Genomic DNA, 11,618 nt, shown 5'->3' on the forward strand with positions numbered 1-11,618 from the left:
TTTTTTTTTTTTTTTTTTTTTTTCTAAAATAAGCATCTTGAAAATCCTGCTAGATTTTGTTGTTTGTTTCCATGGGGTTGGGTAGTAGCAATGTTCTAAGAGACCTGGGCCTACGAGTAGTTGGATAGATGAAGATTTTTGTGGACCTTGGGAATACTATAAGCTCTTCTCAATCTTTTCTCAAATTCACAGACAGAGGTCCAAAGAACTTCAGAGGTTTCACATTTGTCATTCACAACTCTTAGTGTCCCCAAAACAACAGTTCTCCCCAACACTAGTCTCCCCAGATTCTGCACACCCAGTTCAAGATCCTCCCACAGAGCTGAGCTGATATGGAAGGAAGCACTGCACACCAACAAAGAAGAAACCACGGCCACTCTCTTCCATCCCTGTGGTACCTGCTGACAGCTGGAGGCCTTGGTTTACAGCCAAGTGGGGGGTGTCACCTGTAGGCAGCTCTATGTATATCTCCATCCTCCCTGTGTCTGTGTGGAGTCCATCAGTGAGGGAGAACCGGAACTCATCCACTGCCACACCAGGACCACCAGGCATGTACCCAACCAGCCTGGCCAGGATATCCTGGTAGGTGAAGGAGGAGCCCTGGACCAAAACCCTCCCATTCTCCAGAGGCTCAGAAGCAGTTTGCCTCCGGAGCAGATGACCTGAGGAAGGAAGCGAAAAAAAGAAAGAAACAAACAAACAATGGTAGAGTATATATGGCACCAAAACATTATCTGATTTTGTCAACTGCTTGAGCCTGGGTAGAATGCCAAGCCCCTCAGAGGCTCATGGTGGCACATAAATAAATGACCAACAAATCAGCATTTTACATAGAAGTACAGGGTGCTGCTCTATGGCCTCATCTCCAAATAAAGAAGACAAAGTTCTGCTTTTCCTGGTTAAAAACCTCTTAAGGAGACACAGATGGATACAGTAATATGGTGGCTTAGGAATCAAATCTCTCTCCATGAATTCAAACTCACTTCGTTATCTAAACCTTATTTTCACCTTCTGCAAGGTGAAAATAGCACTCTCCACTTGCTTCCTTCCGCCTGGGGCATCTGGGGTAGGAGAGAGGAATATGTTTTAAATTCCTTTTAAATTCAGAAAGACACTGAGCATCTTTGGGCTGAGGCATATTTTTCTGTTTTCAAGGTCATGCGTACCACAAAGGAGCAGTTAAAGTGCTTTATTAAAGAAAGTGAAAGTGGATGAAGGCAAGCTAAAAATGCAATGACCAACAACCTCCCCTACCAGCTCTCCATCAGCAACAGTTTCATCTTCAAAAGGCCAACAGCCATTAGGATGGAGTAAGACACCACTTGGGAGAAGAAAGTTGCAGAGCTTTAGCTAATACTAGGGGGATGGCACTTAGAAAAGAAGTACGTAGAAGGGTCCCATGGTGGTTTTCTAAACTGGTTTAATCAGGAAAAGTGCTTTCTTTGCAAAAGGAACAAGCTCATAAAGACGTCTACCACGCCTCTAACCTGAAGTGAACACCTTTTGTGATTAATTTCAAGGCTGCTATGCTGTTCCTTGCATGCAATGGCCCAGGATGATCAAGCAATGATGCCTACTCTGAGAAGAGGATGTGCAGATTCTGAAAACTTGTTTTGCCTGAGGTTACATAAGAAAGCAAGAAAACAGCTGAAATTGAATTTCAGAGACACCAATTACCCAGGATTCAGGCTTTCAGAGCAACCAGAGTCTACTGTGACCCCAAAGAACATTAGCTAGCTGTGAATTTGATTATACTTTGATGCAAAGAATGGACTACACACCAGCAAGGCAGAGGAATCATCAGCTGAAATCTATGTGTTTATTCTAATAACCCATCGGGCACCTCAATTAAGAAGCTTCCCATAGCAGTTGTGTCCTACCATGGCCAGGCTTTTTTGTCAATACAAAAATCAGCTCGTTATCTGGAGTGTCCAGGTCCTGCAGGCTCAAAGAAGAATTGCTTATCACCACTCCCGAGCTCAGCTGCACGCCAAGGGGCCGCAAGGTCATCTTGGGAGGCTCGTCATTCTTCCTCTGATTAAAGCATAAAATATTAGGTCTCACACAGATACTGGTTTAAGAAGAAAAAAATAACATGCATTATTCAGAGAAAGTAACACCACCACATTAACTTTCACTACCGAAATAGCATGTAACGTGTCCTGCCGTTTATTGTTATTATTATTATTATTGAAATATAGTTGTGTTAGTTTCAGGTATACAGCAAAGAGGTTCAGTTATATAGATATATTTTTTCAGATTATTTTCCATTATAGATCATTATGAGATATTGAATATAGTTCCCTGTGCTATACAGTAGGTCCTTGGTGTTTATTTTATGCATAGTAGTTTGTATCTAATATGTCACCATCTTTAATTCCCACTCAAAATGGTTAGGTTGAAAGGCGAGCAGGTCACACAAACCAAATATCCCCTTGAAAAGACACTGATGGACATGCTACAGAAATCTTCTCAGGTATTTTCCATAGGTACAAGGATGACATTTTCCAGACCAAAAATATGGACATGTGGTTAGACAAGTATATTTGGGGGATAAAAGGGCACATTATTTGAAATCAGAACAGTCTTAGAAGCCTAAGCATGGCACAGTACCTGTAGGAGGACACATATTTGAAACTGTGTCTAAAGATATCTCCTTGACCCCCCCATCCTTGTGCCAGCACCCCTCAACCACTGTCCCTGAAGGGCGCCGAGAGTGCGATGTTTTATTTTCTCAAGGCAGAGGGCATTCCATTCTGATTTTTATCTTTTATCTCTCTCCCTGGGGTGACAGAGCAAGCCTATGTAGTTGCTCAAATGAGAATAAACACAGCAACGAGAAACACATTTCTTTCATGTTACAGTGTAATGAATAAATGTACTAAAAAATATAAGAAAAGGCAAGTATGCACATAGAACCACATACAATAATTTCAGGGAAAAATAAGCATATGCTATTTTTCACCTAATATGAGACTGGCAAGGTTTCTCTGTCTGACCCTCACAAACTGTTTTCACACCAAACAGATAGATTTTACTCTGAAATGGAAATTCCGATTTCCAAGTCAGACCATCCCCAAATGCCAGCCTTAATTCTACAAGTTTCCTAAAGGTCAGGGTTATATTTTAAAAACTGACCTCTAAAGTTCAAGGTCAAACCCAATCTCCTTTGCTTTTGAGTTCACATAAAGCTATCTAATGGTGGGATATTGTGGTCAAAGGCCCAACTTATCCAACTTCCAAAGTCTTTACCTCGATGGTGATGTTGATGCTGTGGATTTCTGATCGGCTGTTTCCATCACTTACATAAAAACTGAAAATATCATGGGTTGGCTCAATGCTTTCATGAACACTCTGAAAGTAGTAAATGTAGTTTTCTAGGACATCTTGAAGAGGGAATGATGCTTCTAGGTCACTGGTAGTTCCAGGGCCAAATCGATCACCTGCATCAACAGCAAGAGGGAACTTTTATCTTGATCCAACAATTCCTGCTTCCTGGGCTGAACCAGACAGCCTGACAGCACTATCAACAGAAGAGGAAAATATGTTTGAGAATAAAAGTGGGAGAGTGGAATTGGAAGACCTGGGATGGGATCCCAGTTTCCCCACTAGTTTTCATCTACAAATGGGAATCAAATGAGATAACATGTATGAAAGCATTGTGAATGTTACTATTTCATAGAGCATAGAATCAGTGGTTGTTTTGTTAGAAATATTTGATAAAATAAGTCATGGGACAAGTATTGATACAATAGTAAAGGTTTTACCTTAAGCTTTAGTCAATTTCAAAGCCACTCTGCAAGAGGAACCTTCTTTCTTTACACAAGAAAAGGTTAACTGCATACCTTTTTAATCTAAGAAACATCTCCTTAAGCATGTTTTCATTTGACTATTCAGTTCCTTAAGGAAATCTCTGCATGGGCTAGTGCTCAGCCCCTGGGATGGTACAGCAGGGCTACTGTGATGCTCAAGTACCATTCAGAGCTCCACAGAAAGTGCTGGCTCTGGTTACCTCTTCTTTTCATCCCAACCCCAAAGGCCAAGGGGAAGAGTAAGCACTGTCTAAATGATGGGTGACTTGTCTCTTACTTGGTCTAAGTCTCTGTAATTGATTGATTTTAAATTGTTACATTTTCTTCTAAAGAGAGGAGAAAAAAGAAACCCCTGTGTCTTCAAACACTCCCTGGATATACATCAACAAAGAAAAGTGTAGACAGAAGATCTGAAAGTGATAAGCCTTTCTCTTTCCTTCTTTCATGGTTCTTTGCAAAGATTAGGTCATATATTAAAAGGCCACTGACTTCCTAGATTGCAGACAGGGTCATTTTTCCTTTACCTCCCAATGTAAAGACTAGGAATGAAAATGCTTCACTTATAATTTGTTTGAAATAAGAATTCAAGACAAATATTATTGTTTTCAATGACACGAATTTTCTTAAATTTTACCCCTCAGATATGATTCCTCTTGACACCAGAATAATAGAGGGCTCTAAGTGACCAGTGACCTGATAATCCCTAGGGCATACAGTTCAGCGTTTCCAAAAGGAATTGCTATAATTCCTTCAAATTTTATTTTCTCTTTCCTTTGATCACTGTAAATATAAGAAATATAGTATCTTTATTTGGGTCAAAAATAGCCTAAGTAAATAGTGCCTAAAAATATACTTGAATAGAATAATGACTTACTTTCTGTCTTAGAAAACAAGTTGTTCAACAAGTGAATCTGCCACTGAAGCTTTAAGCACCAGTCCTTTCAATTTTTAAAACAGCACCTTCTATTTTTATATATATATATATATATATATATATATATATATATATTTTTTTTTTTTTTTTTTTTTTTTTTTTTTTTTTTTTTTTTTTTCATCCCTTAAGTTTTGATTTGATATGTTTTCCCTTTTTTTTTGGCTGTACACGGGCCTCTCACTGCTGTGGCCTCTCCCGTTGCGGAGCACAGGCTCCAAATGCGCAGGCTCAGTAGCCATGGCTCACAGGCCCAGCCGCTCCGCGGCATGTGGGATCTTCCTGGACCGCGGCACGAACCCACGTCCCCTGCATCAGCAGGCGGACTCTCAACCACTGCGCCACCAGGGAAGCCCTTCTGTTTTTTCACATAAATCTCTCTCATGAATGTTCTTCCTTGCGTTCTTAAACAGAATATATTATGTGCAAATTAAATAGTTCTCGATGTGTGCAGGCTATCATCATGAACATCTATTACTGCATTGCACTGGAACACAGTGATGTCCGACAGGTAATCAAGGTGGGCCCTGCCCTGGTTGTGCTGGTACTAAAGGAGTGTAGATTAACCATGCTGTTAGACTTCATACCAGACAATATGATTATTCTGTTTCTTCCATCTTGCCGGTATGAACTTAAAGCTACTTCTTCTAATGTTTTTAAAAAGATGTTCTTCTGATCAGCTGAATTCTGAATCTAGGTAGCTAGTTTCACATGTATAAAACAGACTTGGTTCTGAACTCCCACGGAGCAAAGGGTGATGTGCCTTGGAACAATTATTTGCCCCCCGAACGTCTTTTCCTTACTTCCAGGTTCATATTAATGTAGAGCAATGGTTTTCCAAGTGTGGACCAGCAGTAATGGCATCGCCTGTGAGCTGGTGAGAAATGCAAACGCATGGGTCTCAACAGCCTCCTTAAACAGGGACTCTGGCGTTGCTGCCCAGGAAACTGTGTTTGCACAGGCCCTCCAGGTGAGTCTTACGCACATTAAAGTCTGCGAACCACTCTGAGAGGCTGAGGCTTGACAGAAATTTCACTTCTGCATGTACTCCAGGTTAGCATAAAACGATGTTAAAAAAAGCTTAATAAGAGGGCTTCCCTGGTGGCAGTGGTTGAGGGTCCGCCTGCCGATGCAGGGGACACGGGTTCATGCCCCGGTCTGGGAAGATCCCACGTGCCGCGGAGCGGCTGGGCCTGTGAGCCATGGCCGCTGAGCCTGTGCGTGTGGAGCCTGTGCTCCGCAACGGGAGAGGCCACAGCAGTGAGAGGCCCGCGCACCGCAAAAAAAACAAAAAACAAACAAACAAAAACCTTAATAAGAAATCACCTGGACAGAAGAGAAGGCCGGGGGCAACCAGTCTTTCATGATTCCCCACCTTTGCTTGTGCTCTTCCCTCTGTGAGAAATGCCATTTTCCCTCTGCCCACAGCAACTCCCACTGACACTTCAAGTTCCAACTCAAATGTTGCTTCCTCCGACTTTCTTGCCTTTACAGGCAAAAGTAACTCTTTTGTCCTATGTCCTTTCTCAGTGCTTTCCTCCTTTCCCTGTCCTGGCGTTTCATGATTGTAATTTATCAGTCTTCATATCTGTCTCCCACTGGAGGCAGGGGCTGCATCTTACTCATCTTTACATCCACTGTATAAACATTTGTTGAGATAAATCTAACTCAGCAATAAACAAATCTAAGAGCACACACTGAAAGGCAAGATGGGGAAAAGACTCAAGGTTTTCTATAGGGAAACACGTCCCCTGCTAAATGAGTTTCTGGTAACCAGGCTCAAATCCCAGGCACCACGCTGGTCACAGATGCCTCCACTGGCCTCTCTGTGGGAGCTGCTAGCTGCACACCAGTTAGAGCCGAGCGCTGGCACTCAGGAATCTCACTGCGGAGGCAGCAGCACGGTCACCTGCCGGGAGCTGTCTCAACTGCCAGTCACTGTGGTCTCAGCGGACCTGTGGACGGTATCCACCCTCTCCCCTCCCCTTCTCTGTGATAATCACCAAGGGCAGTGGGTCCAGGGTAGATGAGGCAGGGGAGGGATGTTGAGGAGAGGGTCACAGAGAGACAAGCATGCATTTCAATTCATGTCATATCCTTAGAAAAAGCAGCGACGTAAGCTATGGTTCAGCTAAACTGCAGCTGCCTCACAATAAAAGGACAGAAAATTTTATTTCCTTGACATTCAATTCCGAGTGCAATCCCCAAGCCCCTGCGTCCCCATTGCTGGCACTCCAAATCCCCTCACCCTGCTCTAGTTTTTCCCATAGCACTGATTGACCTCCTGACATCTTACAGTTTTTTCATTTATTAGGTTTCTTATCTGTCTCCTCCCACCAGGATATAAGGCACCATGAAAGTAGGGGTTTCTGTCTGTTTTGTTTACTGATATATCCCCAGTGCTTAAAAGAGTGCTTGGCATACAGGAAACACTCAATTTTTGTTGAGTCAGTGAAACCTTCCCTCCTTCCATTTCTTTGAAATGGTTCCATTCCCTCTTTAGTTCTCCATATCCAGGTTAACTGCAGACAGTTACCCACCTCCACGCTCCCTTCTCTCCAGGTCTGGAACAACTCTAGAGCCAATCTACTGCTGTTACCTGTCCCCGTGTTCTCGATGCAGCCATACTTGGGCAGGGCACTTAGTTTAATGATGGCGTCACCCTGGAGGCTGTCCTGGTCATCAGCAGCAAAGAAATGGTGAAATGAGAGTGGGGCTCTCCCTCCCTCGTCAACCTAAGAAAGAAAAGATTGGAGAGAGTCCTTGGGCGGTTGCACATAACTGCAGTGAAAGGAACTGAATTGAAAAGAGTTGCCTGGGGTGACCTTCCAGTACCAATTCCACTTCTTTGAGGAGGCAGATCCTCTATGCACGAGATGAGGAATATTAGAGCTGCTGGGACTGGGCAATCCTTCAGCGCCTCTCGAAGCTACGCTCAGACACGGTGACTTCCGTGTTTCCCTTCAAAGTTGTGCTTCCTTCCATGATGGATCTGGCTGTGAAGCAGCTCTGGCCCATTCTAATCACCTACCTTGGAACAGCTGCACGACAGGATGGCTGCCTTCCTTCCGTATCAAGGTTCAAAAGCCCGCAGCTACAGAATGATTCATCCAGTCCTCCCTTGGATACTATGAGGGTGGCTCTGTCCTATAGTAGGAGTTCCCAGCAGGAAGTCCCATTTATCCCATGATAGTGTATGTTTATAGGTGTGCAGGAAGAAAGGGCTCACCATACCTGAAAGCTAGTGCTTATCTTACTGTCAAGGAGGAAAATAAATCGGTTATGAGTAAAAGCAGTTGCTCCAGCTACCTTTTTCCTTTAGGGCCCTGTTTTGTATGCTTACTTTGCAACCTGACCCTAGTGTTTTTTGCTAGCTTGATGGATATGAAGCCGTTTACTTCTGAATGACTATTGGCTAAATATAGGAAGATCTACAAGTTACAAAGTGGAAGGTCACCCTGACTCTGGGAATGGGGAAGGTCCAAACGATTGCCCCGAAGTGTGGACATGAAAAAAAAAAAAAAAAGGGTGGAATATCAGAACCATTTAGAAACAACTCAGTTTTATAAATTTTCAGTTGTTCAACAAAACCAGGAATCCTGAGTTTTTGGCATTATGGCATGTATGTAGAGCAGAACAAGGAAAGTGAATTAACTTTTATGGAATCCCTACCATGAACCAGTACTCTACTGGGGCTTTTTAGTGCTACTTTATTAATCATCAGAGTAATCCTTTATGTAAAAGGAATAGTAACACTTTAAAAATGAGGAAATTGGGACTTCCCTGGTGGCACAGTGGTTAAGAAACTGCCTGCCAACGCAGGGGACGCGAGTTCGATCCCTGGTCTGGGAAGATCCCACATGCTGCGGAGCAACTAAGCCCACGCACCACAACTACTGAAGCCTGTGCGCCTAGAGCCCGAGCTCCGCAACAAGAGAAGCCACCGCAATGAGAAGCCCACGCACAACAAAGAGTAGCCCCACTCGCCGCAACTAGAGAAAGCCCGCGTGCAGCAACGAAGACCCAATGCAACCAAAAATAAATATAAATAAAATAAATTTATAAAAAAATGAGGAAACTGGGGCTAAGAAAGATTATATAATTGGTCCAAGGTCAGTCAGCTAGTAACAGAACTGGCACTTGAATTCAGGTCTAGGTAACTTCATGATCGAGGTACATTATATTTCACCTCCCAATGCCAAGGAGCTGTCAATATTGTTTACAGTGATAAGTATCAACTCCATTTAAGATGGGACCTGGGAGGCTTCCCTGGTGGCGCAGTGGTTAAGAATCCGCCTGCCAATGCAGGGGACACAGGTTCGAGCCCTGGTCCAGGAATATCCCACATGCCGCAGAGCAACTAAGCCCATGAGCCACAACTACTGAGCCCGCTCACCTAGAGCTCATGCTCCACAACAAGAGAAGCCACTGCAATGAGAAGCCCGCACACCGCAACAAAGAGTAGCCTCTAGTCTCCACAACTAGAGAAAGCCCCTGCACGCAGCAAGGAAGACCCAGTGCAGCCAAAAATAAATAAATAAAATAAAGTTTTTTAAAAAAGGGGGGACCTGGGGACACTGTCCATATCCCTACGTTTTAGTTGCTGCAAACATTAGACTATAAACTGCTCAAAGGTACATTCCTACTCCTAACTGCTATATACATATCTAGCATAGTATACAAAATACTGTGCACATCTAGATTTATGTCTGGCACAGAAATACTTGTTGACTAATTAAATAATGTGGATATAATGATTTGATCTTCTGCATGTAATTATTTTCATACTTTTTGAAAAACTGATGCTTGAAAGCCATACGTATCTTGATACTATTGCCTAGATATTTGAGGGGAAGGACTTGACAGCCAATTTAGGTAGAAATCCTTCATTCACACTGCCACAGACTCCTGCTCTCTACAGCACCCACAGTTCATTGATCTGAACTGCTTACGGTGATAAGGTCAGCGAAAGCAATGACTTGGGGTGGATCCTTGACGGGAGTGATCATGATGGTAAACCTCTGATTGTCCAGGCGGTTGTGGTCCAAATCAGAGACAGAGAAGTGGAAGCTGTCAGTAACCAGATGACCACCGGTCTCAAATGCAGCTGAGTACCTACAAAGGCCAAGAGAAGAACAGAATGAATGAACTACACCAACAGGTCAAGTAAGATGACTGAATCTTTGTTTAACAATGGGGCCAGAAGTAACATAATCTTTCAAGGGAGCTACTGGTTAGTTGCTTACATATTTTAATACAATTAAAAAAAATTCTGTCACGTAACACCAGGTGGTTATATACCTAATTTTCTTGTTGTTGATGTCTTCCATTGTGAAATTGGAAACCTCTGAGAGTTCTTCCACCTCAGGTCCTGAGGTTCTTAAGAGAGCACCATACACGGGCAGAGAACTTAACTGAATCCAGATCTCTGGGTCGGGGGAAGAATCATCCTAATTAGGCAAATATGAGGCAAGACATGAATGCACGTTTGCAGGAATCAATATTTCCAGTAAAGATCTCGGGTGCTCCCTTCACTACTAAATGGAAAAATCTCTTTTCCATTTAAGATGGGACCTGGGAGGCTTCCCTGGTGGCGCAGTGGTTAAGAATCCGCCTGCCAATGCAGGGGACACAGGTTCGAGCCCTGGTCCAGGAATATCCCACATGCCGCAGAGCAACTAAGCCCATGAGCCACAACTACTGAGCCCGCTCACCTAGAGCTCATGCTCCACAACAAGAGAAGCCACTGCAATGAGAAGCCCGCACACCGCAACAAAGAGTAGCCTCTAGTCTCCACAACTAGAGAAAGCCCCTGCACGCAGCAAGGAAGACCCAGTGCAGCCAAAAATAAATAAATAAAATAAAGTTTTTTAAAAAAGGGGGGACCTGGGGACACTGTCCATATCCCTACGTTTTAGTTGCTGCAAACATTAGACTATAAACTGCTCAAAGGTACATTCCTACTCCTAACTGCTATATACATATCTAGCATAGTATACAAAATACTGTGCACATCTAGATTTATGTCTGGCACAGAAATACTTGTTGACTAATTAAATAATGTGGATATAATGATTTGATCTTCTGCATGTAATTATTTTCATACTTTTTGAAAAACTGATGCTTGAAAGCCATACGTATCTTGATACTATTGCCTAGATATTTGAGGGGAAGGACTTGACAGCCAATTTAGGTAGAAATCCTTCATTCACACTGCCACAGACTCCTGCTCTCTACAGCACCCACAGTTCATTGATCTGAACTGCTTACGGTGATAAGGTCAGCGAAAGCAATGACTTGGGGTGGATCCTTGACGGGAGTGATCATGATGGTAAACCTCTGATTGTCCAGGCGGTTGTGGTCCAAATCAGAGACAGAGAAGTGGAAGCTGTCAGTAACCAGATGACCACCGGTCTCAAATGCAGCTGAGTACCTACAAAGGCCAAGAGAAGAACAGAATGAATGAACTACACCAACAGGTCAAGTAAGATGACTGAATCTTTGTTTAACAATGGGGCCAGAAGTAACATAATCTTTCAAGGGAGCTACTGGTTAGTTGCTTACATATTTTAATACAATTAAAAAAAATTCTGTCACGTAACACCAGGTGGTTATATACCTAATTTTCTTGTTGTTGATGTCTTCCATTGTGAAATTGGAAACCTCTGAGAGTTCTTCCACCTCAGGTCCTGAGGTTCTTAAGAGAGCACCATACACGGGCAGAGAACTTAACTGAATCCAGATCTCTGGGTCGGGGGAAGAATCATCCTAATTAGGCAAATATGAGGCAAGACATGAATGCACGTTTGCAGGAATCAATATTTCCAGTAAAGATCTCGGGTGCTCCCTTCACTACTAAATGGAAAAATCTCTTT

At 43.0% G+C, this 11,618-nt stretch overlaps 1 protein-coding gene across 1 annotated transcript in view; it reads right to left on the reverse strand.

Annotated features, from left to right (window-relative positions):
• FRAS1 (Fraser extracellular matrix complex subunit 1) overlaps positions 1-11,618 on the reverse strand; it is a 452,432-nt gene that overhangs the window by 86,119 nt on the left and 354,695 nt on the right. Inside the window, exons 39-44 of the mRNA XM_007455407.1 lie at positions 11,363-11,511; positions 11,014-11,176; positions 7,343-7,478; positions 3,253-3,443; positions 1,881-2,034; positions 399-662 (exon numbers count right to left, since the gene is read on the reverse strand). Of these exons, the coding sequence (XP_007455469.1) occupies positions 399-662; positions 1,881-2,034; positions 3,253-3,443; positions 7,343-7,478; positions 11,014-11,176; positions 11,363-11,511 (1,057 nt within the window). The remainder of the gene's footprint in view (positions 1-398; positions 663-1,880; positions 2,035-3,252; positions 3,444-7,342; positions 7,479-11,013; positions 11,177-11,362; positions 11,512-11,618) is intronic.

Source organism: Lipotes vexillifer, unplaced genomic scaffold (genome assembly GCF_000442215.2).
Source record: "Lipotes vexillifer unplaced genomic scaffold, Lipotes_vexillifer_v1.1 scaffold749, whole genome shotgun sequence".
Classification (NCBI taxonomy): Eukaryota; Metazoa; Chordata; class Mammalia; order Artiodactyla; family Lipotidae; genus Lipotes; species Lipotes vexillifer.